Source organism: Lonchura striata, chromosome 4 (assembly GCF_050655825.1).
Source record: "Lonchura striata isolate lonStrDom1 chromosome 4, ASM5065582v1, whole genome shotgun sequence".
Taxonomy (NCBI): Eukaryota; Metazoa; Chordata; class Aves; order Passeriformes; family Estrildidae; genus Lonchura; species Lonchura striata.
The window spans coordinates 6,482,334-6,509,889 of NC_140706.1; the positions used below are offsets into that span (position 1 = coordinate 6,482,334).

At 42.3% G+C, this 27,556-nt stretch overlaps 1 protein-coding gene across 6 annotated transcripts in view; it reads left to right on the forward strand.

Moving 5' to 3' along the window:
- Nucleotides 1-27,556, forward strand: part of FGFRL1 (fibroblast growth factor receptor like 1) — a 206,199-nt gene that overhangs the window by 106,852 nt on the left and 71,791 nt on the right. For all 6 annotated transcript variants that reach the window (XM_085577523.1, XM_085577521.1, XM_021535703.3 and 3 more), the window contains one exon: nt 13,894-14,166. In XM_085577523.1, the coding sequence (XP_085433649.1) occupies nt 13,894-14,166 (273 nt within the window). The remainder of the gene's footprint in view (nt 1-13,893; nt 14,167-27,556) is intronic.

Consider the following 27,556-nt stretch of genomic DNA (forward strand, 5'->3'; position numbering starts at 1 on the left):
CGTGGGGTCTTTCTGAATATTTCCCTCCTCACCCAATATTGCTGAAAATGAGCCTGAAGTGCTGACAGACAGCAGCACTCTCAGTGTGTAGGAATCCAACATAAACAGACTTGCTGGTTGTGTACTTGGACATGTTAAACGAGGTCCCTGCTTTGATCTTCCTTGCACTATCCTAAAGCCCAGCAAGCAAAGGCTAAGTAAACAGACCTTTGATTTCAGGGCTGTTTGGAGCAGAGGTCTTGTAAAACTTTTATCAATGGCAGAGCTGAGCTACTGAAGTCCCTCTTGGACTGTAGGTGCTGCAAGAGTAGCAGTGTGTTTTTATTGACCCTAATATCTCCCTGCTTCACATAATGACAAACATCTGGGAATACGAGCCAACTTCCTGTTGACTGTAATGTGCCAGTTTCTCTAGGAGAGACACCTGCTTATAATCTCCTGTATGGTGAATGGAGCATAAGCTATTTCAGATCCTACAGCTATTGGGTCCCACAGCCAGTGCAGCCTTTTGTTAATGCGTGTCATAAAGATGCTTAAAAAAAAATCACATGGGACAAATCCATAGGAAACGCTCACATTACTAATCCTGTGTGTTCAACAGTCCTTGGTCAAACCCCACAAAAACAAGTACTCAGGCTGAAATAGCCGAATGTTACAATATATTGGATTTTATTTATTTGTTTCCTGTTTTCAGAGCACTTAGTGATTCCCCACTATCACAAAAGTCACAAATTTTCTTTCACGTTTAAATAAACAGGCGATTCTCCTTCAGGATTATGCCCTCCAAAAAGAGACAGTAAGAAACAAGCACCTAATATCAGAAAATTTAAAAAATAAAATTGTGAGTTCTGGCAAACTCCCCTCAATGGATGAACATGGGAGTTGGATTGGCCTCTGCTTTCTTCTAATTTAGTATTTTTCTCTGTCTTCTGGTGAATTACATGAAGAAGGCTTTGTTTCCCTTAGATTCACCATAGGAAAGTGACATAGGAGAGTGAGAGCCTTGCAAGGTATTTTATATTTTAGAAGCACTATCAGACTTTCATTGTTTTCAATACTAAAACCAGCTGTATTTATAATAATGGAGTCCAGGCTGTTCCCAGTGGGCCAAAACTCTGGATTCTCTTGGTGGAGCCATTTCAGGCAAAGCTTGACTGAGCTCAAAACCAAAAGTTAAAGTGTTCTGCTCTGCTCTACCAATGATTATTGCTTCATATCAAGGGAAATGCTAAATGACAAAATTACTAATGACAAAATGACCAGCTCTGGCTTGCCAATAGTGCTCCTGTTGTACCTTCTGTAAGTAAAGCTGAGATTGTTGGTGAGGTAAATTGTGAGTCAGAGTGCATCTAGTCCCTCTTGTCTTCCACCCTTACACTTTTACAGCTTGGCCTTAAATGACAACCTTCCTTACACTGCCTGTTTCACCTTAGTCAAGAACTGATCCGTTACTGTCAGTCAAACAATGCAGCACTGTTCTCCCTTCGGAAATGAGTTTTGTCTTTTGTTAAATAGTCACATCCACTATTAGATAAGAAGTGTTTCTAGCAGCCCTTGGTTTGTTGCTATTTGATGGCAGTTCTTTGATCCCTGGAGGGGTTTGAGGCACTGTTTGTGATATTCAGCAAATTGATTTTACACATTTCCATCTTTTATCGATGAGTCTTCCAATGGGGTTTCACCATAATCAGATTGGAGAATACCATGGCACAGACACTGGGAAGGGGTTGGAATTTACATGCAATAAAGATTAGGGGATTAGCGGCTGATTAGGAATGTGCTGATTTCTCCAGCCTCAGGTGCAGCAAGGCATCCTGCACGTCTGCTGTTCTCTGACCTTGGGTTTTGACCTCTTGACTCCTTGCTCTGACATGCCAGCGAGCAGCACAGAGTGATTCCTGATGTGGCTTCCCTCAAGAACAAGTTCAAGTCACTTCAACAGCAGAACCTATTTCGGTGAACGGGGAAGCCCAGAAGTGCTCATGCAACTGGACAAGCTGCTCGGATGTGCATTGGCTGGGGCAGGCTGGGCAGACAGGCTGTGGCAGCACTTGTGTGCAGGCAGGAATTCCTGCTGACGGCCGATGCGCCGTGCGCGTGCCGGTACCGCACGCGCGATGGGATGTGGGGCAGCTCCGCAGTCGGGACAGCATTTCTCCGTGCACAGCTTTTCCTAGATAGTGCCTGTGCTCTCAAGGTTTCTCCCCTTCTACTTGCAGGAGGGTAGCTGGGACTGCACATTACCAGACACTGAGGTAATAGGATTGCACATTAATTGATATTCCAGCGGCTCTATCTACCTGTTGGATGTGATGTTACATTCCAGTGCGCAGCCCGCCAGCGGAATGGCGTCACTTGGAATCACGGAGCAGTCGGTGTCAGCAAAACTCCCGTGTGTCTCTGTAGCTGCTGAGGTTTGGGCAGCTCAAATAAAGCAGCAGGCTGTGCTAAGAACAGGGGGTTGGTAGCCTGCTGGTGTATCAAATAATAATTAGCACCATCTTGCAGCTGATGCAGATGTACAGGGAAAAAACGCAGGCCATGTGGGATCTTTAGCAAAGGAGAAGTATTTCCAAATTCATAGTTTGGGGAATCTAAATGTATTTATATTTAAAATATTTGTTTTCAATGGTTCAATTTTGGCAGACTATATCCACTGCTAGGTGCTGGTTTGCTAATACCATTCATCCTGACACATGCCGTGCTGGCCTGCAATACAGATATAGGAGGAATACCTTCCTCAGGTGATGTGAGGCAGCTTTTGAGCAGCAAGGGGTGCAACAAACCTTTGGACATACCAAATTAAATACAAATCTTATTTTATCTGATTTTAGAATCTCAGCAATCCCAGGACTTTACAGCACAGCCTCTGGCTGTCCTAGGTGGTGCAATTGGACATAGTAAGTCTGACAGAACAACAAGTTTTCACTCTCTCCTGGTAGTAAAACAAATAAAGCCAGGTAAGAGTGCACTAACCCTGTTGGGAGCAAACCAGAGGAGGGGCAGAGGAAGTTGGTCTGTTTGAAGCTCTCTCAGATGCAAGCAGGCTGCAGAAAGCTGCACTTGCCTCTGTCCCAGTGAGCGTATTGTGTTTTTACATCAGGTAGTGTGTGCTGCAGTGTCTGAAGAGCAGGAACCAGATGGGAATGCTATAAGAATTCAGTGATTGTTTCCCTCTGCAGGAGACTTGGAGCCTCTTGAGTTTAAATGTAGGTTTTCAATGGATCAACCTTGGGAAAGCTTTATTTTAAAGTGAATTCAAGTATTTTCCCCTCCTGGAAGTGATGTACAGGTGTGTATAATGTAGATTGTAGAATGACACAACAGGAACAAATCTTTAAAGTGAAATATTTGGTGCTGAGGAGGCGATGTTCACACTAAAGGCACTTTGGGAGTTTATTCTGGATCAGCTCCAGTCTGGTCGTGTAGATTGAGTGCTCATTAATGGAAATGCCAGAGGACAGCTTCTGCTTTTGCTTTCCCAGGGGCCCAGGTAGCAGTTGCTGATTGTCTGCATTAGCAGCTGGTGGGGTTTGGGAAGATTGGATCTATAAAGCAAAACATTTGGTTTTGAGGATGTGGCACTTGCATTTCAGAGGAGTGTTTCAATTCAGAATAGTTTTAGTTTGATTCTGAGAACTAAATGCCCCTTGCAGCTCAATTTCATACAAAAGCAACTTAGTCCATGTGCACCAAGACAGCTTCATTATGTGAAGCAAAGTATTATTGGTGGTGAAGATCAAAAAATTAATTTTAAAGAATATCTCTGGTCCAAATTATGACACTGATGTAGGCATATGTAAGGCAGATCTTTATGATAAGAGTGTAATTCAGAGAGAAAGAGCCATGGAGATTTTGGTAGGCCAGCAGTGAATGGTTTCAGGCAGGATTTTAAAATGCTGCCATCTTAAAGATGTGTTGCATTTTTCTTTTGGAGCAAGATTTGGTCTTTTACTTTTAATTTTTCTTCCAGAGCAAGACAAGTGATATATATAAATATATACACAGACATATGTATGTAAATATATATATAAATATATTTTTGTTTATTACTGTCTAAAATCAATACTGTTTTCAGATTTTAGGAATACAACAAGCAATTTAAATGCTTAATCAACATACTTTTAAAATCACAACTTTTTTGCTTGCATGTGTTTTACTTTGATTGGCCAAAATTATTACACAAAATATTTCTCAAGCTGAAGAGAGGAGAAAATCAGGCAAAACTCTTTGAAAGATAAAACCAAATAAAGTCTTGCATCTTGACAAAAATGTGATTTTCTCATAGGAAAACAGTTCTGCCAAAGGCTCCATACCAAGCCTGCTATGCAGCCATTCAGCTGGAAATGCTTTCTGTTCTAGAGAAGCCTCTGAAAATATCTCCAGTTCTTAAATACCACAATGTTTATCTCTTTGTGGTCACCATCAAACAGTTGTTACCACGCTTTTGTGGTGACCAAACATAGAAGCCCCCAGAGACGAGGGCAGAGGAAAGGGAGGGCTGAGAGCAGCCTCGCCATGCCGGGCACTGCCACTGATTTCCCAACAGCAGAAGGCTTGGGGATATTTTGGCAGTGTCTCGTGATCAAGAGCGAGTGTTCAAGATGGTTTTCTTCTGAGCCCTTAGTGCACTAATGACACCTTTTCCATCCTGGGTATTGGGAAAGGCCAGTAGGAACCAGCAGTGGATGGAAGAGTTGAAAGTCTTCTCCACTTTTATACCTTAGAGTGAATTCTGGTTAAAAAGGTTTTCAAGAATATTTTGAGGAAAACCAATTCCTTGGATACAAGTGAAAAAGGCTTCTGTGTCAGTCTATGGCTGAAAACTTGCTGCTGTGGACTAGCAGGAAGGCAAACCAGCTATTTAAAAGTCTGTGTTTGCATCGTTCCTGTGTCAGGCACAGAGTCAACCATCGTGGTTTCTGTTTTCCTGCAGACATAAACAATGACACTTATAATTTCCTGCTTGCACAGTGCTCACACAAGCGCCTGTCCATAAGGGAAATGTCTAATTATTAAACCCTGCACAGTGCTCAGACTGGGTTAAATATTGACTACCATGGTTTAAGGGGAACCTGTGTCACCAAACGTGGACTTGGGCATCCTATTTTCTAGGAACTGTTCGGATCAAATGGATAGGTGACAAAATGCTGCGTGCAGGGAGGAGGGACAAAGAAGGGGACAATACACAGAGCAGGTTGTCTCAGAAATAAACATCTATCTTTGGAGCCTGGGGATTTGGGATGTGGTTGCTATTGGTGGCTTGAACGGGAGTTTTGTTACAAAAGAAAAAGTGAATTAAACTCAGTCTTGTGGAGTGTTTGGTTTGTTTTACTGAAAGTCTTAAAGATGTGGATGATTTGGCTGGAAAATCCACTGGGCTTGTGAAGCAGGATTTGCATGGTTGGGAAACAGTTGGAAGGGCATAGTACAGTGGTATTTATGTTAAAATTTGGGTAGATCCAACCCAGAAGGTAATTCAGGGCTGCCTGACTGGATTGTTTCCCAGAGATTATGGGAAGCAAACAAATGTCTTGTGTTGGCAGGAATGGTCCCTCTGTGACCTGTGGTAGAGATTGTGGAGGTTTGGAATAGATTTGGAGAGAACAGATTGGGGATATGGAATTTCAGTTGGGTTCTGCATCCTCCCTCAAGCCAGAGGGTTTCTAGCTTTCTTCCAGAATTAGGCAGTTTGTCCTTCCTGGAATAACAGGCTAAAATTAAAAAAAAAACAAAAAAACAACTTCTAATTTTAAAAACTTGAAGCCATGTTTTAAGGCCATTTATTTTGAAAAAATGCCCAACCATTTCTTAGATGGGCTTGCCTTCTTGAATGGGAATGGTAGAGATAGATTGTGAGAGTGTGTGTGCCAATACACCTTTGTTCTACTTATCTCTTCTCTAAAAAAAGTTTTCTGATTATCCGTTTAGCTGCATACCTGCACTGCGCTGTCAGTATAATTTTAGCATTTGAGTAGAAATATTAGTCCTCTCCTTTGGCCCACACTAATCCCACTGGCAGCACTTGAGAAACAATAAATAATATAATTTCTTCCACACTAGAAACTTTCCAGCATCTGAAGTCTGTTTCTTCAAAAGTAATTTGAAGTAATCCTAACTCTCCTTTGCGTTTGCTACCTCGAAACCTGAGGGATAAAGTTACTATTTTTTGCTGCTGAAAAAATGTTCGGCAACAATTGAAATTGAATGTCACCCATGCACACAATTTAATAAGATGGTAATTTCATGTTAAATAAATACCAACTGATTATTGAAAACATATGCTCAAAGGATTTAGAAACTACATAAGAGATACGTATCTCATCTACTGTTGTTGAACTAATAAATCTAAGCAATAATCAAGTGCCAATTGTTTAACATACAATAAATATTTTATTAAATGTCAGTGAAATGTGTATGCAGAGCATTTAATTAAATGGAACATGTTCCCAGATATTCTATTTTTCTTAGTTTTGGAACATCTAGAGTAGGGAATTTACTGGCAGCCTTTACCCAAGAGGCTAGTTATTACTCATGAAAAAATATGGCAGGTACTTTCTGTGCTATCAATAAATATCCATTTCATCAGCAAAGCAACTCCTACCACAGAAGTAGGGAAGAAAGAGAAAATATGGTGCTTCACTTGCTGTGAAATGCATCTGCAAAGCTGTTTTCTCCATCAGGTTGTTGGGCTGAGCAATGCACCCCAAGCCTGGAGCTTGCTTCTGCAAACAGTCTATGATTTCCAAATCTAAGCCTGAGCAGCCATCAGGGCTGGTCAGCAAATACTTGTGGTGTTTTTGTGTTCCTCGCTCAGAGTCTTTGTTCTAAAGAGATGCTGTTGGTTTTTTCTTTAATCTTTTGATTGTTTTTGATAAGCATTGTTTTTGTCTGTGGGCGCCTATGTTTTCAAGCCAAGAAGGACCCATTAGCTCATCTAATCTGATCTCCTCACGTCACATACCAAAGCATTTGGACCAGTTACCCCCATGCTGACCCCTACTTTACTTGGCTAACACATACCTTTTGGAAATGCAAACTGTTTTGTTTTGAAAATATGAAAAGATGTTGGATTCACCAGTCCTTTGAACTGTTTATTCCATTAGTTAATGGGATACATGGGCAACACATTCATCCTTTTATCTCTCTCAAAAAGCATTTTTATCAGTTCTGCTCTCCATGTAATGGCTTCCAACTGTGCAGAGAGCCAAGAGCTCCTCTCTTTCAGGAACACCTACTCCTCTTGATTGAAACTGTTCCCAACACTGCTTTGTAAAGACTTCCCTGTGGGATTTGCTCCTTGGTAGTTTGTCCTAGCAGAGCCAGGCCTCTGTCCATTCATCCATCATTACAGCCTGAATGGCAATACAAATAATGGTAATATTGATATGCATAGAGTGTGAGTACATAATCCTCATGTTGGTCTTGCAGAGAGGGTTAAAATATTGTAGAAAAGGCTAAACTCTGCTAGTAAGCAGGAATTGTCCAGCCCTTGCAGCAGCAGGTACTCCAAGATAGGCAACTCTGTATCTGTGTTTCAAACATGGTGGTCCTTTCCAGCTGCCTGTGTACATTTTGAAGCGTTAGAAAGGTAAAGGAAATCCTCTTTGCTGGGAACCACCCTGGCAGTAAAGACTTTGGAAGCTCAGGTTTTACAGTGATGAGCATGGTGAAGGCCAAATGTTGCCTCAAGTTTTGATGTAAGAGATTGTGTTTACACCAAATGAGCAGTTTGGTTGGTAAGCTTTGTCCAATTCCTTCTTTGCACTGTTATAGTGAAACATTTCTGTGCTTGGCTCTATTTTCCTCATAGGACATGCACTGTCTGTGGTACCCCAGCCCCTCATGCTAATTCCATGTGTTGATGGGTTGTTTGGGTGCTTCATTGTAAATGACTTTGCTAATTTGTTAACACAGCACTTCAAAAGAAGTCTTATCTACATAGAAAGTGAATGTGTTTGGTATTAAATTATAAAATATACATAACCCATGGGGCTCTTAAAACTTATTTAACTTCTTTATAAACTTTACAATACAGTGTGTGGATATTATAAATTACTTTCCATTCCAAGAAACTGTCCGGGCTTGTTGACCTTCCTTGGAATTTCCTCTTTGTAATTATGTTTAATGTGTTAATAAAGTTGACTTTGAACTGTATGATGGCAAATGGTCTCATAGGACGTGGGTCAGTGCTGGTGCGTTCACCATATGTGAAGTTTGATGTCAGCGTGCAGTTTTAGTTAAAGGAATAGCAGGGCTAAGGCCAAACAATTGCAGAAGCAGTATCTCCTCCCCAGGTTAGCAGTAAAAAGGGGTTCATGGAAAGTTAGGAATGTGGAGTGGGAAATCATTTAGCTTTCACTGCTAGGTGTTACTAAATTATAGTGCTGGGTTTGAGTCACTATCAAAACACCATATATTTAGAGGGTTTTCACACAGAGCTGTAAATCATGTTTACTACATGTATGAGTTGAACGAGTGCATGAACTTTGCAATGCAGCCCAGGAAAATATAATTACATGTGTGTGTGTTTTTGACTGTGAGAAATATGGACAGGAAGCTCCAGGTTATTCCACTGTTGCGTCTTAAATACACTTTTAGAAGTTGTTTTTTGCTGCTTCCTGGAAATAGCTATTTGCTAAAGCAAAGAGGCTTTCTTGGGTTTTACATAACTCCTTTTGCCAAGAAATGGCAACTACTATCCCATCCAAGGCACTGGGGAGGAGAACAGGAATGCTAGTAAAGCAGTGTCAGCAGCAAAGCAGCAAGTGGGGCTTTTCTGTGGTGTAGGATAGTGGATATAAATTGAAAATTGCCCAGCTGTTCAGTAAGACAGGTGTAAGGTCTGTCTTTTATATAATGGAACAGAATGGGGATTCCAGTTGCTTGTATTCGTAAATGAGGCAAATAAATCTGCACACTTGTCTGCATGTATATGAGCAGAAATATTTAAAACAAACGAGGTGATCATGGCATTTCCTTGTTAATGTTTGACTGAGTTTATATGATCTTGAACAGAAAACTTGGCATCTGGCTGAGCTTGTTGGTTTCTTTCTGGTTGTGTTTATATGTATTTGCAGATGGGGAAACTACAAGCAAGAAAATAACTTGGTGGAAAATGTAGGTTCTGGATTGTTTAAACTATATTTAAAGCCTGATTGCACCCTGGCCCTTGGAACTCCAGGCATGATCCCTGCTAGTAACTAAAATGATTTGAATGTTATGGGGCAAAGTTATATTTAGTTTGTATTTAGAGAAAGAATAACAACGAAGCACGGGGGGGAGGCAGCTGCATTCTCATCACTTCTTCCCGAGTCATATCCGCAGATGTCAAATCCCACCCTTCTCCTTCAGCCAGAGAATTAAGAAATTATTCTCTCAAATTATTGGGTAGAGGGCAAGGGTGACTTAAGAAAACCTGCCCCCACTGGGCTTGTGTTGAGGTGGGGCTTAACTTTCTGAGCGAGCTCCTTCTGTTCAGACAGACTGTAGAACCAGCTGTGCCCTCTCCACTGTGATAGGGCTTAAAGCAGTGCCCTGTGGCCATGGAGAGCTGCCCTTGCCTGGTGAAAAACTGCAAGAGTTCCCTCTCCCTGGCTAAAAAAATGCCTAAAAATCGTGGATGGAATATCTACCATGCCCATATCGCATGAAAAAATGCTGCAAGATGTAGTTGCTGCGTCCCAAAGATTGGAGATTCTCAGCACTTAAAAAAGGCTGATGTTTCCAAGAATCACTGCCTAATGGCTAAGACATTGTGGGGAACACAGTGTAGGGATTCCTCTACGATTTACACTCAAGGCCAGAGGGCACTTGCTCTCTGCTACTCCACCTTGAAAGGATCCAGTCTGGAGCTTTGACCCCTGAGTGCAGGCACATGACAGTTGACTGGATTCATCCCCCCTAGCCAGAGAGATGATATCTATTAGCATTAATTTTGCATTGGTAAATATATGAAGTCACTATTTTAACAGTTTGGTTTAATGAAATGTTTTCAGGTTTCAGAACAATCCCTTATGGTGTTGCTCTCCAGTTTTTGGGATGTTGCCTTGCCCACAAACAAGGCAAGAGCAGCGCTATAGTGAGCAGGCATAGGGTATTGCACTCAGTTAGAGCATTTCTGCTCACACATGACACAAAGCTGGAGTCCAGGACGGCAGAGATTGTGACACGGGCTGCTTGGGCAGTAATTTCATCTGCCTTTTAACGCTGCCTTCGAGCACGGGACAGACGCCGGCAGCAGCGAGGGATGGGAAGTCAGTCAGAGCCAGGCTTCAGCCTGTTTTTACCTCCCTGGCAGCTGGAGGTGAAGCAGCAGGTGCTTTCCTGGGATTTTGCCTTGCTGAGCAGCTGTAGATATGTATCCAGCCTGCAGGGCCCGTGTCCTGGGCTGCGCTCCCGCACCGCCGCACTCAGCTGCGAGCACACACGTGCCCCAGCCCTGCAGGGTCAGACACTCCCAAATCAGCGCCTTGGAAGGGCGAACTGGGCACTGCTCTCCTGGCCACCCCGGGACATTTTATGGGCCAGTGCTGGAAGGTGGGGAGCTTCTGTCAGGAGCAGCGCTGCACGCAGGAAACTGGCGGGCTCAGCATGTTTTTGCTACATCTTTTTGCTCTGTTCATGCAGCAGGAGATGGAACCGCTACAGAGAAACCTTGGACATTAATTTCCAAGAGAACCTGAGTGGTGTTTATTATATGGATTCAGCGGGGGAAGGTGTTTTTGCCTCGACAGTGTGTGAGGCAGCTCTGTGTCAGTAGCACCCGCTGCTCAGAGGATATTGGAGAAGGGCCTTTTTTCAAAACAAACTTACCCCTCTCTGCTGCCTCCCCTGATGCCTCTGATGGTGCAGAGTGTTGAGATGTGCCAAAGTGTGTCTTGACGGGAAAAGCATTCATCCGTCACTATTGCAGTCCCAGGGCAGGGCTCTACAGATATGTAGTGAAATAAGACCCAATGAATGCCTGTACATGAGAAAGAGGGACAGACATCCGTGATGATATCAATATTTTATTCTTGCTATAACCCAGCTTCAGGAGATCCAGCTACCATTGGCTTTCCAGGGCGTCTGAAGCCTCTGGTGTATGTGAAGGTGCTGAATTGTATTATGGTTCTTTGTCAACACAGTAGTAAATTACAGTATTGTAATAATTACCATGGTGCTTGATATTTGCATCAGAACACTGATTCCAGAGAATACTGCTTGAGCAGAACGTTATTAATGCAAAGATGATAGGTAATAAAATGGAAATACTTACAGCACTAAATGAACAGAAACAAGGCCTTATCATCTTTGTCGTAGAGCTGCACACTACTGAGAAGTGCATGCTGTATCTGGAAAAATTCACAGCAAGAAAAAAGAGTGAGGGTTTTTTTATTCCTGTTCCTGAGAAAGCTACTGGAGGAGCTAATGAAGAGCTGCAGTAATGTTTTTAGGCAGAATGACTGTAAGAAACGCACCCTTTTCTAAATGTCATAAAGGTCTGCAGATAGATCCTGTGACAGGGGCTGATCCAACAATTCCTCAGAATGAAAGGTCAGTCAAAGGAAAATGGCATTTAGGAGGACCAAGCTTACCACTGACCCAAACATGTGACAGATCCAGAGGCAACTCTGGAGCCATCAGGAGCACCGCTTGTGCAGGCTGCCCCAGAGAAGCACATGACGTGACTGGGAAACTATCTGATTCCTCCAGGTCTCAAAATTCATCAGGAGTCAACATGAATGTCGGAAGGAAAGGGATTTTGAAGGAGCCTACAGCAGGCTTCCAAGTTGGGAGGAGAGTGCTCTCTCTCCACTGTCCCTGCTTGCCCTGCGCCAAACATTTTTTTTCCCAGTACTAATTATAGATCTGTTTTTGTCATTTGAATATGCATGAAGTAGTGTCCTGGCTCACAAGCAGGTTGCAGTGAAACTACTTTTAAAGTTTGACTTGGTTTGATAGGGCTCTGAGTCAGAAAGAACCTCTCCAAGGGCCAACCCAGAATTTCAACAAGTCTGTGGACTTGTCTGGGCATTTCAGCTCCTTTGCACTGAGTGAGGGCATCATGTAGGGAAATGTAACAGAATCTGGGGGCAGATTCTCACCCAGTGTTTGTGAATTCTACCTTAGCAAAGCCAACACACAGCCCCTCTTCATGGGTGGATTTTCATTTTAAAATATTCAGCAATGCAATTTGTGTCAGACCAGCATTCAAAAGGTCTTGGGGGTTATCTCTCCATCCACAGAGATAGTTGGAAGTCTCACAAGGTGAAGAACATAAGGGTGGTTTGGAATTTTTAGAAACACCTGGACAGGCAGGATTTCTCATGGCATTTGCCAGTTCCCTTGGAGAACAGGAGGATACCATAATGTCTGAGATGCTGTCTCACAGGTGACTGCAGAAGATGTGAAGGGGTGGGTGTTATTTTTTTCTTTGTTATCTTTGTTATCTCTGACTTTTTCAGAATAAGTGCTCTCAAGGTCCTTACTTTGGGTCATTAGGAGTTCATCAGAATTTGACTGTGTCTAAGACCTATTGATTTAACCAGCCTCTTAGTTAAACTCATTTTAAAAAGTTTCAAGCCAGTTCACCACTCTGTTCTCAGCTTGAGCAGCATTTCTTTTCACCAGCAAAGCTCAAAATTAATGGGTGAGATTCAACATGAGTAACTGCAACAGCAGCTCTGGAGTCATTCAGGAGCTGGACTGGATGTACTCCCTTAGTCAGGCTGGAATAATAGGAATTAGTCATGAGGAAATGCAAATATGAGCTCTGTAGTTTATCCCCTGTGGGTCCAATCCTGCAAAACACTAGGAGCAGGAGTAAAATATGAGGGAACAGTTCCAAATCCCACAAACATCTTGTGGGTTTTAGGTGCAACTCAGCATCAGCAATCCCTAGCAAAACATTTTGTCCTTGTGCAAGAGCAGGGCACTTATTATCACACCCATTAATAGACTATTCTGGGAAGAGCACTGCTATTGCAATCTGTGTAGAGAACTTGTGCAATTAATGAAAAGGCAGAAAAGGCAGATGCAGGAAAAAGACTCAACTTTTTAGAGTCTTGGGAAGGAATTTTAGTTGGAATTCAGCTATGGGAGAATTCCCACTGCTGGAGTCTTTATCACTTCTTTTTTCTGATTGTTGGCCTGTCCAAATGCATCCTGTTATCATGTAGTAAAGTGTTTTTACTCTGACATTCCAGGGACACTCTCTTTTGTATGAAATTATCACCATTAACAAAGAATAAATATTTGTCAGGTGGGTCAAACCATCAGGGTTGCTAAGGAAATTTATAAAAATATCCTCTTTTGGATTATAAGCAATGTTAACATGTCAGGCTAAGCTGTTTCTTTCATTGAAGCATTACCCAATGAATGTTATGTGTTCAACAACTGCAGGCTTATGTGTCTCAGATAGAGCCCATCTGGTGACTATTAAAGGGAATTACTGTACATACAACATGAAAGAATTAAAACATTTGGGGGGTGTGGGGCAGTGTTTTGTTGTAAGTACCGCTCCTGTTACTAATTTTGCCTTCAGAATAGGTGTTAAGTTTAAAACAACTACAGTTTCTTTACCAAACACTCCGGAACAGTTTTTGTGTTGGGCTCCTTCTTGTGACAGGAAAAGGCTGGAAACTTTGGAACAGCAATAGAGCCTCAGAACCAGGCTTCCCTGGTGGGTTAGCATGAGCTGCTGCTGATGGCAAGGCTACAGCTTCAGGTCTTGCTGCAGCCCTCTGTAATAGCTGACAGTTTCAGCCTTGGTTGCGAGTGATTTTTGGTAAGCACCTTCTATTCTGTGTAGCAGTCAGTGTAAAGGCCAGATTGATGACTCGGCTTTGAATCAGTGCTGTGTCACTGGCAAAAGTCATAACAGCTGTTCCTGTCTCTGTTCTTTCCTAGGCCCCCCGAGGATCTCTGATAAAGTGATTCACCGCCAGTCCGTGAGGCTGGGCAGGACCATCAAGCTCCTGTGCCCGGTGGAAGGCGACCCCCCGCCCCTCACCATGTGGATGAAGGACGGACGGACCATCCACAGTGGCTGGACGAGGTTCCGAATCCTTCAGCAAGGGCTGAAAATCAAGGAGGTGGAGAGCGAAGATGCGGGGACCTACATCTGCAAAGCCACCAACGGCTTCGGCAGCACCAACGTGAACTACACCCTCATCGTCATCGGTGAGTGGAGCTGGGGCAAAGCCAGGCCTCACCTGCTCTGGGGCCACAGAGAGAGCTGATTTCCATGTAGCTGTCAGTGATTGCAGATTTGCTTTGCTGATCATTCACTGACCTCCACTCTCAGCTGGCCCCTTCCAGTGTTTGAGGATTGCCGGAGCTGGCTGTGCTGCGGCGCATCTTCTGCTGCAGCTGGCTGCAGGCAGATAAGATTGCAGAGTGCCAAAGGTTATACATAAACAGAAATGATGCAATAGCCACTGGGGTCCTGATCACAATGAATTCCACACAGGAAAGGCTATGCGATAAGGAGGGGTCACACTGATCTTTATGTTTGCTGTTGGAACAGGATAGCTCTCAAAACAAATGTTGGAGCACCCATATGAAAACACACAGCGGGGAGATCCATGTGCTGGGCTGTTGTAAAGCATGGTGTCTTCAGGAATAATAATATCTGGGCTGAAACAAAGCTCTGAGCTGGCATGGAACCCAGGGATGCTCGGCTCCTGAGAAATCTTCTTGGTGGAGGCAGGAATTAAAAAAGCTTCAAATGCTATCTCAGTGACTGTGGGTTCACTGGCAGTGCTTTTGACCATTTTCAAAAGGCTTTCTTGGCCCAGCAATGAGATTTTGGGGCCACTTGTTGGGTTGAGTATTCCCAAAGACTTCCAAAGACATTTCTCTGGGTAATCAGAGATTCCTCTGCAGAAGCTGCCACAGAAATGTGCTTATTGGTGCTTGACTGGGAGAAGGAAAAGGACTGGGTAAAAATCAAAAAAAAAGTGTGTTAGAGGATCTTGAGGGAGCCAAGGAGAGGGTTACAAAGTAGGGGGTGAGATCAGATAGCTTGCTCACCTTTTGCCTGATCAGCATCCTGAGCATCTGATCTACAAAGTTCTGTCTCTCTGAGATGGTGGGAGTAAGAACAGAGTTTAGGGCAGCTTCCAGCTGCCTACCAGTTGGCTCTTGGCCTGGTTTTGTTCTGTTTCTCCTTTTTCCTGTTTGCAGCAGGAGGGGAAACTGCTGTGGGCTCAGGGCATGTAGCAGACACTTGGTGCAGCTTGATGGAGGATTATCACTTGATAGCAGGGTGATTCTTGGAGAATGCACTGTGCTGCACAGCCAGTATAAGAAAGGGACCAGAATGTAAATATCTTATCTGGAAAGAGACACTTCTGTCAGGGAAACCCTATGGTGACTCCTATAGAATCAGGGGGATAGAGTTGCAAAACTAATTTTATAGTTTACATAGTTTGAGGATTTGGTTTTCCTTGTTCACCTCTTTCTTAGCCACATTCATCCATTTCTCTGTGCTACACTGAACAAACAGGATGAAGTGGAAACAGTCTGACAGAGTTGTGTCTCTGCAAGTCCTTTTGTATGTGCTTTCCAGACTCCTTGCTGTGGAGAAATGAATGCTATAGGAGACTGCCTCAGTTCAGCTCATGCTTTTGCAGGATGTGGAAGTTGCCAAGGTCTTTGATCTCTTGTGTCATCCTCTATCTTCTGTAAAGCTCAAGCCAGATCCCATTATTCCAGGGTAGAGGCATCAAGGTATCTGTAAGTCAAAGAAGGCTCTGCCTATTCTTGGTAGCACAACAGAAGCAAATGAAAACAAGAAGCCAGGAGGCACAGGGTAAATGTTGGACTAGAATTCAGGAAAGATTGGGACAAAAACTCCAATTCAGTTGCTCAGTTGGGAAACTGGATTATCAAATATAATTGTGTTAAGAACAATAGTATTCATTATATTTGGCACTGAAAAGCCCTGGGCAGAAACACTAATTATTGAGAGCCTCATCAGGCATCTATGGAAGGAAATGGCAAGCTCCCACTGGCCTCTGTGGGTGTGAGATTGAGCCCTATGCAAACAAATATTGATCCCCGAGTGCCAAGAAAAGGGTAACTTTAACCTAAATCTGTGTCAGACATATGGGCTTTCCTTTCCATGCATCCTTGTTGTAAATACTGGCTAAACCCAGTACTTTTTATGCTATTTTGCACCTTCTTTCTCATCTCACAGTGTGCCCTTGTGCATTCTTGTTGCTCAGACCATTTTTGATGGATTACTTACGTCCCCTGTCTCTAGTGGTACAGTTGTGTTCATGTAGCGTTTCAAACCGATTGCTTTTCACTGGAGCAATTTCCCCTGAAAACAAATGTTCCCCTTGTGTCTTTCCTGTCAAGCTCTGAAAGTAAACACAAGGTATCACTGACTTGCTCTTTCAAAGGACCCAGACATTTAATGCAATGACCAGATGCTCATGTTCGTCTTGGTGAAAATACTTTTGGTTGAGAGAAAATCAATCCCTTGTTGGTTTTCGAGAAGGAGGCAGTGTTTTAAAACCAACTGCATGTCAGTTTGATGACGAAGATCAAATTGATGGAGTTATTTTGTTTGCTCTGGAAAGCACAAAACTTCATTAGGCTTTTTGAACCATATGGCTTCTCTATTTTCCCACTCCTTCAAAGGACAAAAACCCCTCTTATTCCAGCTTTACTGCTAGCACCAAACATGTAAAACCACACAGGTGTCAGACATGAGCAAGGTGGTTAAGATATTAGATCTAGAGCAGCATTAAATGATTCATTAAAGACTAGGACTTAAAAGAATATAATTCATATTGACATGAGAGCATTCTGGAAATTTAATCAAAGATATCTGGAAAATATTCAGTAGCTGATTGAAAAGTTTTGGAGTTATGCTGTATAACTCTAACTGAGCTCTGCCACACCACTGGCAAGTGAGGAGCTGTCACCCCTGTGTTATTTACATGGAGGCTGCCACAGAATAAGGTGGTTTACCCAAATCCTACAGACAGCTGTGACTAAATTCAGTGGTATCCAACCCCTCTGCCTGCTTTCACTGCTATGTAACTCCTACTAATCTTAACTTTTACTAGCCACTGTATTCCATAATAGAAAAGAAGACCAGCAAAAATCTGGGACATTGTACAAAGGAATAAAAAGGTCAGTGGATCCTCCAACAGTGGCGGGTCCAGCAGACACGGCAGAGATGAGCTCCCTGGCTGGACTCTGTGAGATGTAATAATTCAGCTATTAGACTGTTTGAATGTCCCTTTGTGGCTACAGGGCACATCTTGCCAGCTCAGTGCATGAGCAGAGCAGACTTAGGTGTGCCTCTGCATGTCTGGAGACAGGATCTCAGCTTGCCTGGCTGGAGAACCTCTCAGTCTGAAAGTGCAGATGAGATGGATTACGGTGAATTTACAGATGGTAACGGAGACAAAGAGAGACCAGGTGATTAGGCCAAGACCACATAAAATAGGAGCTGAGGCTCAGAGTTGAGTCTAAACCTCTTAAATCCCTCCTTAAAAGACTATTCCTACTTTATAACACATACTAAAGTCTTTTCCTCCTAATCTTGCATCTTCCTAGCTGCTCTTTTGGAAGTGAATCTTCTCCTATTCTAGGGTTTTGATCTTCCTCAAGCAAAGGCTTTGCCAATCCAGATGGTAGCAATTGGTTTCTGCCCTCCTTATTTCCCCATCTTCTCAGACTGCAGGCTCTGGATCCCAGAGATCCAAGGAATCCTGCTCCAATACAGCCCTGCATGAAATGTAAGCCAGTAAAAGCAGATTACCAATATAAGTCAAAACGATAATTTCCTCTCTTAGCTATCCTTAATAGTTTTTGTGGTTCACCACAAGATTTGGGATGCCAATTACACTGCAGACGGATTTACAAATGCTGGAAGAGGAACTTTAATCAGTATTTAATTACATTGCAGTTATTAAGTACAATGGTTCTTTATTTTTGAGAATTTTGTGTGGCTCATCAAAACAAATGTGCTCTACTTCCCCCAAAATTATATTTACAATGATGCCAATTAAATCTTATATTTTTTTCCTCAACTGAATTAATTCTAAAGGTGTGAAAAGTAACTTTATTTAATTTATAGATGGTTGGTTGAAGCCTGCGGTTTCTTTACTGCATAATTAAAAAATGCCTTGCCAGTGTGCTCTAAAAAGAAACTTAAGGCCAAAGAGGAAGAAAGAAAGTGCTGAATAGCTACTCCTTATTTGAAAACTGTCCACCTTGTGTGCTGAAGGGAAGCATGTTCTGCAGAAAAAAAAATAGCAGGTGGTGGTGTAACTGATGCCTCTGTCGAGTTTGGCCAGCTTGGCCAAACTGTGAGTTTGCACACATGGAGCCACACTCCAGCCATCCGGCCCTCCCTGGGAAAACTTAGCCTCAATGGGTGAGCTTTTCCCAACTCAAAAATAACTGAGAAAACAAAGTATTCTAACATGGAAGTGCTGGAGGGCCTCCATTACTGCTCTCTCTGCAATAATAAACACTATCCCGAGTTCCAGGAGTCTGGACATTCTCCGAAGGGAAAATTGTTTGTGAACAGCTGTAGGAAAGACTATAGGTAAATATTTATGCTGTAACATAATGACCTCTTTCAGTGATACACAACACAGAGGACTTTTCACTTGCAGAAGTGTTGTAGGCCAAATCCTGCAAGGTGTGCCAGCATTACAACATGTGGGGCTATTGCTACAGGTGCTGCCAGTAAATACTTCTTGCATTAGTTTCTCAACCAGGTGATGAAAGATCAAACTGTCTCTATTTTCACATCTGCATCCATGTTTCTTACTGCTTTCTGTAGCAAAGTTAAAAAAAGGCAGCAACAAGAGCTGGGTTTGGGACTGGCAGCTTCTTGCTTCACTTGGTGTTTGTAAACTGCCAAGGACTCATCTTGCTTGGGTGCATCTCAGCACAAAAAATAATCAAAATCTGAGTCAAAGAAACAGCTTCTCCTGAATTTATTTTTCTTGCCCTATATCTCTGACTGCTGCAGTTGTTTATTTTGTTCTTTGGGGTTTTTTGTTCCTAAACCACTGCTCAGAATTTGAGCTACATCTCACTTTCAGACAAATCAAGTTTGCTGTTAAATGTCTGCTGTCTGTCTATTGCAATTGATTGCTTCAAGAATCTGCCCTGACATCGGATGATTTATCTTTAAAGCAGCTTTTTCCTGCTGAGCCAACTGCTATTTTATGCTTTTTTACAGCTTGTCCAAAGACAGCTCTCTTTGATAACAGGCATGTGTGAAAAATTTGCATTAAAATAACCATTTTTTTAAAACAGTCAGCATAAATATCCTGAAAAAATTCATGGCCTTGTCTGAATGGATATTTATTCTTACATTCTTTTTTCTGCTTGTAGTAGTAGAAAATACTGTGTGAAAAAAAAAATCAAGTACAGTAAAACATGGTTTGCATTACACTTCTGCAATGAAGTCATCAATCCGTGTCTCAGAACCCATTTACGGTGCAAAAGCTGAGAAAACATTTCTAGCCTAGAGTCAGGTGCCACCAGCCATCTTGGAAAAGCATGACAAATTCATTTATGTTTGGGTTTTGGCCTCTTAAGAAACTCTGGGGACCAGAGAAAGATGTGCTCAGCAAGAAGATGTGAATCAACCCTGAGTCAGCAATGTGTGCTCCAAGGGTCTGCTATATGCTAAGCAAAAATCAAAATGAATCAACACTTCAGAAATAAAGGGGGAAAATATGCAGCTTTTGCATTTGAGAACAAGGTGGTGTAGCCTGTGCTGCTCATGGTATGGAGTTAGCAAAATGTCTTTAGTGCATTTACTTCAACGTGAAGTGCAAAGGGCAGTCCGTCCAGTGTGGGACCATTAACACAATCACAGGACATATAATCTTGGCTAATGATGATTAGTCAGTTGTTATATGGAAATGAAGAGTTCCTTGTGACAATAAACAGTTACAAAGTTCGTGTTTAATTTGTTAAGGCCCCAATCCAGCAGCTGGATCTACGTTGGTGGCCTCCTGTGCACACGCAGGGTGATTAACACCAGATGAGGATCTGGCCATAGCCACTGATGCTTAGTAATGGTTGTGTTGCTAATTAAAGCTCAGAATGGTTTGGGCCTTTGGGAGCTGAGCAGAAGAGGGGAGCCTTCCCAAGACCCAGCCAGTGGAATCATTGCACAAGGACTTCTTGTCAACATGTGACGAGGTGCCACCGTGTCACCCTCTGTGCAGGTGTAGGTAGGGGTTTGGTTCTTAACGAGAGCTGCCTTACTGGTGTTGCCAGGTGAGGGAATCCTGCATGCCAGCCTGTGGGAAGAGACTGGAAATGGGCATGAATGGATCCAGTGAGTAGAGGAGTCAGTGAACTGTGAGTATTTTCATGTTTTGGTGCAGCTAAAAGCTGTTCACTTGGAAGTGAAGCTCCTTTTCCACTGGAAATGACTCATCCTTGACTAATGATGCCCTCACCCAAGCAAGGGCTCTTCCTTCTCAATGTTTATTAGCGTAGGCATAAAGACACACGCCTTGACCAAGTTTGGTGCTGCTCAGGGGCAGCACAAGCATGTGAAAAGAAACCTAAAAACAATCAGTGTTCCTATTCCCTGAATTCCAGGGGTTCTTCACTTCTTCCTCATTTGAGAGATCCAACTCAGAGTCCAACAGACTCCCTGTCCAATATATAAAGCATGTTGAGTCCTGTAAAATGTCCACTGTCCTGGGAGAGGAAAGGAGGAGAAAGAAATATGCCAAAATGGAAAGGTGTGATTATTGCTGGATTGTTACAGGGAAACAATTTCCCTAGTTTTCATCATTTTGATGAGTGCTGGACTAGACTGATGTCACAACAGCCCGTAACAATTTGCTATTGAAAAGCTTGCTCCATAAAGAGGTGATGATGTGAGTGCCAGTGTTAGCTGTAACTCTCCTAAAAATGACTGATCAAAAATGTAACACTGAGTGGTTTGACTGATGGTCTTGGTGAACGGGTGTAAAAGGTTGGAAAATAACACAACTGGGCAGCAGTTTTGTTTCTTCCATGTCCAGATCTATTATGTAGCTCAGTGCTAATGCTGTATAATGTCCACAGTTTTTACAAGATCTTTGTTTGGTTTTATTAGTTTCATTTGATTTTATAACAAACTTTACAGTATGCTTATCAATACATCATGTTCTGGCTAACAAAAGCTTCCCTGTTTTGGGTAGATCTCTTGTTTCCTTTCGTGAAGCTGTAACATAGAAGCCAAGTTAAGAAGGTGACAACACCTGTTCACAATTTAAAGGAAATGAAAAGGGTTTTTTTTTTTTTTCCATGGATGTAAGCATGAAATTCATACATATATGTATGGATATATAATTTCCCCCCATACTCCATCCTGTGGCAGACTGTGGCAAACTAGAGCTGCAGCCAGTGTAAATCCCAGGCATGCAGGACATATGGATGCATTTAGCCCACAATCCTTTGCAGATGCTTTGGAGTGTGTAGTGGCTGCTATACCCGTGCAAATAGCAAGCTGCAGCTCTGCTTGTTGCATGAATATTGTTTGGGAATGAAAGCAACACACAATACCAGGCAGGCTGACATTAAAACCTTGTTTGATCTGAGCAATTTATGGCTTCCTTGTGTTAAACGACATTAATAGAAAGAACCTCTGATCCCAGCGAGTTTGTGGTGTTCATGTTGGGTTTTTCTCGTCAGTTTGTCTGAGGCTAAAAACATCTCTTGCCCCTGACTTTATTAATCAGAGCTGTCTGGGTGCAGTCCTCCATATGGGCAGTGGGTGGAATTTCTCTGTTGACAGTGCAGTGCTGATGTGCTCAGCCAGAGATTTGTCCACATCTGCATATCCACAATGCTGAGAAATAGCTGTGTTCCTGAGTAAAGCCAAGGCAGTCCCTGCTCCAAGCTGGTGATTTGTATGTGTGTGGAAACCAGGCTTTCCAAAGGTGGTCTAGATTTCCAGTCAAGGTTTGCTATGACTGCAGAAAAGTAGTTAGGAGTCTTTTAATTACTAGTGCCCCAAGTAATGAGAAGCCATCAAGCTAATTGCAGGCCTGGGCATCAGCAGCTTTGAGATATCTACAATCGTGCCAAGCATCCAAGATGACTTATCTTCTACAATTAGCAGGATCTTTCTGTCCTCCCCTATTCCCAACAGTTTTTCCTTGGAAGTTGTGCTCCTCCCTCTGCTTCTTGCTGAAAGCTGGGAGTAAAGGATTTAGCATGGCCTCATTGGACTCAGAGGACTTCTGAAGCTGAATTGAGCTTCATGGGCACAGTGTCTCCATGAGGTCTGTGCCAAAGCACTGTGCCCCATTCCCTTGTGCCACCACGTAGCTCTGCTGTCCTCAGTTTGCACAGCAAATACCACAGATAGTGGGGTTTTAGCCAAATTTTCCCTTTGGTATCAGTTAACTCAGAAATACCCAAAAGGCACACTTGTAAATTAAAGCACAGTGAAGAATATTTATTATAGAGTAAGCAGTGCCAAGTTGGACCAGTTTATAATGTGTAGCTTGAATGTTGTTTTTGGAGACTGCATTTTTATGTGTAAGTGCACGTACACAGCACCAATTGCTCACATGCTGCCTCTTGATCCATGCATGTAGGTATGTTGCCTGTTAAAATGTATGGTTGCTCAGGAGCTGTATTTTTACATTCCTGTAGGGTCTGGTTCTCTGCCTTCCTGTGCTGTCTTTGGCATCCACATTAAGAAAAAGATGAAAAAAGGAAAATAAAAAAAAAATCAACAAAACTGCTGAAAATTAGTGTACACACCTATTTTAAAATCCAATTTATTTTTGTTCAATGAGAGGAGCAACATATTCTGTGTTGCCCTCGGTGAATAATATCATTGTGCTAGAAGGCTTTCATTCTTCCTTCTTTATAATAATGTGGGTTTCATAGTCAGAAGGCCTGAGTGTTTACATTATACACTTCTTGGCAATAAAATTGGAAAAGAAGAGGAAAAAAAAGTACTAATCCCAGGAGTTCTGAAACCTACACTCCTTCATAAACGTACCCTGTTAAAGACATTAAGTCCCTTGCAAACATCCATCTATCAGCAGTTGAGAGTTTGTAAAAGGCATACTTTGTTCTGAACTCCCTGCCCTACTGATTATGCACAGTTCTTTTATTTTGAGAATAGAATGACGACCCCTTAGCCTGGTAATGATGACAGATTTATGTATTTTAACACCCAGACGCTGCTGTATTTGTTAAGGGCTGCCAGACTCCAGCAGTGCGGCAACTGTAGTTTATTTTCATTGTCAGTTTGTGCTGCTTTTTAAGGTGTTCTGCAGCCACTGGAAGCAGCACCACTGCTGCTTTCAGAGGTTGAGATGTCAGGCTGTTAAGAGCATAAGCCTCCATCCTTGGACTGTTTCCACTCATAAAATGTCAGTTTTATTCTGGTTGCTCTGGCGGGATGGAACCTGTTCCTTGCACCGAAGCCAAGGAAAAGAGGGTAAAAATAAGGAGTAAGAGCAATCAGATAACAGAGAATTTATCCCTTCACTTTCTACTCCCATGATGTACTTTGGAGCCCTCGAGATAATGTTTTAAAGAAAACTTTCTTTTAATATGCAGCAAAAAGCAAAGAGCATAAACACACTTTGCAGGTGTAGCTGTTAAAGGGCCGTGTAGGTCAGCACATCTGTCCTCTGCACAATGCATCTGTCTGTGATTTTTCTGGGTTGTTTTAAATTACTGCAAGTGGCAGAACAATAGGGAGACAAACAGTGAAAACAATGCTGTTGTTTAATATCAAGCTAAAATATTAACAGGCTTGTACAGAAAATATTTCATGTAAATTAAAGAGAAACAAATTATTTTCTTTTCCATTGAAATGATCCAGTGCAACAAAGGCACTGGATAATTTCTTTTCTTCTTTTCTTCTTCTTTTCTTCTTTTCTACTTTTCTTCTTTTCTTCTTTTTTTTTTTTTTCTTCTTTTCTTCTTTTCTACTTTTCTTCTTTTCTTCTTTTTTTTTTTCTTCTTTTCTTTGATCTTGCTTCAGATATGTTTGTTCCTGTGTGTGTATATAAAGTTCTTACAGAGACACTGAAGGTTGTTGGGTTATAGGGCAAAAAATGCAGAATATGGATGGTTTTCTGATCTCTTCATGCCAACCAAACCACTAAGCCAGAGTTTATCACACGATTGAAATTATACATAGGATTTTCATTGCTTTTTTTTTCTTCCAGTTCATTGTTTTCCCTGAAAAATGTTGTCAGGTCATTTGAACTATTGAGTTGAGTCAGTTTTCTGCTTGATTGTCAACAAAAGGCTTTGAAATATTTGGCATAGAATCCTCCATTGCGAAACTATTTTGATTTGGAAAAGCATCACCACCAAATTCTTCATTGAGTTTTCTTTAGTCCAATATTGAATGCTTCTCTTCTTAAAGAGAAGGGATGTGACTTGGCGTGTTGGTTTTGTGTTGGTTTTTTTTCAAACTGGAAAAAATTACGGTAACCTTTGTGCCGAAGTAGACAAGGTTCTTCGTCTCACCTTTGCTGAATGTGCAGCTTGCAGGAGAGAGGAGAACTGGTGGCAGTTCTCCTTGGTCACTGGTAGGTAACTGGGAGACCTGGATCCACTTCAGATGCAGGCTGGGATTCCCTGCTGAACAATCCCAGGAATCTCATGGAGGAGAAGAACGACTCCTCCCCAATCCCCAGCACAGCCCAATGTTTGTGCTCTGTTTGCAGTATCTCCTGACAACTGCAAGCCTGCTGCAGCTCCTCTTGGTAGCCCTGGCATGTGCTTTGGCAGGAGAAACTCCAACTCAGAAGAAAGTTGTGGCAACAGCATCAAGAAGGTTGTGTCAGCCAAGGTCTCTTGTGAGTTGCTTTGGTTTGAGTGTGGTTTTGTTAATACCTTTCAAGGAGGTTTGGAAGATGCAGCAGCCTTCATTTCTGGGAAGTGAAAATATTGACGGTGAATTTTGAGAAGCTGGTCTAGGTCTTTGATTTGAAATGCAAGCAAGGTGCTGAGCATGCTTCTGGCACAGGAACTGTGTCCTGCCCACACTGGCCTCCTCTGTAGGGACTCCATCACCCCCTTTCCTCTGGGATGGTTTTCAGATCCTCTAGGGAGGTGTCTGAGAAACTTTAACCAAGACCATTGTGAAAACATGCCTGTGTGACCTTCAAAAAGATGATGTTGTTTTCTGGGTGCTATGTCCTTGAATAATTATGGAGAATTTTGTGGTGGCCCCTTGAGACCTTGCCATGATAAACAGACAAAAGAACAACATCTTCCAGGGGTAGATGCGTAGAATTTCTCGAGGGAGGAATTTGGCAACTGAACATCCTCAGTAGTCTCAGCACTTGTGTGTATCTCATATCCCTTCACAAGGAACGATTTGGATACATTTTACCCTTGTTCTTGGCAAAAGCTGCATCATGGACATATTGAACTATGAATTAGCTTGTTAAATCTTAAATACACAAGTTATGCCTTGTATGTGGTTATTGCTATTTGTTTGTTTGACGTACGTTAGCTTTTCTTCAGAATTTTTGGCCCTGCCTGTGTTCAAAGCTCCACACTTATCAGGAGGATGGGCTGCACACTGAGCTGCTCACAAATTACATTTTTGCCACCCTTCAGCATCTTCAACAAGGGAGGGAATACTGCAGGTGCTGTGATAGCACCTCTGTTGCTCCAAAGCCATGTCATATCCTTGGCATATCCTGAAGGAGAAACTCTTTAAAAGTTTCACTAATTCCTTCCCACCTCGTATTTGGACAAAGTACTCTTCTGTGTTTTGGGGCAAATCTATTAATTTTTTCTTATATTCTATGGACCACAGAAATAGTTACAGACATGAGGAATAAAAGTCAACAAAATGCCTGTATGTCATTCCTGTTAGTTCTATTGTAATCTTTTTTTAGAGTATTTTACTGACAACTATCTTCCTGGAGCTCTGTACCAGCTTTTATGACACTTGGTACAGGGATCCTGTTTCCTGTAGAGAAATAACCAGTTTGTTTATTCCCATATGGAGTTCTGACTTGCTTTTTTATATTGCAGATGTGACATGACACCTGGTGCCACCCCAGCACTCTGCAGGATGTGCAATGATAATTATTTCACTTTTGGGGATGGCATTGCTTATGGGCTTTGCTTGTTTATGGCCCCATGGACTTGGAAAGTATTTTCAAGACTGTTTACTTCACCCTGCCTATTTTGGGGCATCTGCTATTGCAATGCAGTGGGATTTTTTTCTCCAGCCTCAAATGCTAAACCATGGCTAAGGGGAGCTCTTTGCTGATACTTTCGTCTTTGCTCTGAGTAATTGGTGGATTTTTAGCCAGTGCTTTTCTCATGCCTCTCTTCAAATATAGTATGACTTGGGCCATGAGTGAAACGTTTTTCATGTTCTTACTGAGGGGAGAAGTGGACCCCACTTAGAGGCTTGTAGTGTTAAAGGAGGATGGTAAACTGAACTTTCAGCATTTTATCTCTGGGACCATCAAAGATAGCAGATAAAGGGGAGTTTTTCAAAAGCAGTCAGCCGAAGCTGAGTCAACCCCTTTTGAAGAATTCCCATGAACTTCCATGGGATGAATATTGCCATTGCTGAAAGCTTTTGAAACCTTACCTAACCATCCAGTGACACTTCTTGAAAAATGTGTGTACTAAGCACACATTCCTGGGAAAATGTAAGTAGGGTTCACATGTGTTGAATACTGAGGTGCTTTCTCAGAAGCAGGTGTTTTGAAAGGAAATTGAGAAAACGGGTTTCAAGAGCAATTTTAATGAGCTATAGTGTCTGCCCTAGTCAGTAGGGACATGGTACTTAAAAGCTATTTTTTAGAATAGTTTTCTCTCCTGTAAGCAAGGCCTGACTGATAAGTTGGCTGTAGCAATGAGTAATCTCCTAACAATTGTCCAGCACATTCAGCTGATGTGTGCAGTCATGCTGAGAACAAAACCTTTGCTAGGTTTGCTGGTGTCTGACTTGGAGCTCATATGATGCTCTGGGATTCAGAACAGGAAAGCCATTTCTGTACCCCCCTCTCGATATGAGCTGTAACAGTTAAACACAAGCTAGAAGAATACGGAAGCTGAGAACTGAGACAGTCCCAAGGTTGCAATAATCAATTTTTTTTTTCCAGTTTATGACAACTGCAGGCTCAAATATCAGGAACACTACTGTTGGATGTAGTCCATGCATTCAGTTGCCATTGGCTGTGGTGGGAAATTGGTGGAGTTACTCAGAGGAATGTATGTGAATGATGAGCAGGGTGCCCCACCCATGTTGCAGGACTGCATCCTTATACCTGCCCTTCTTAGCTTTAGGACTCATCTGGAAATTCACTGGACTCATTTGAATGGAATGGCAAGTCTTGCAGTTTTACAGGAAGGAAATGAAGGATAGAAGGAGCAAAAGAAGAAAACATTAGGGGAGGGATTTTTTTTTTTTAATCTTTCCTCCTTTTTGCATTGCAGACACATTAAGTACTTAACATTTTAAGAGCATCCCCTGACTTAGAAAAGCTGGCAGAGATGGGATTCAGTATGAGTCTGCCAGATTGATTTACAAATCGGCCTTATGAACTCCTGCTGCTTAAACATA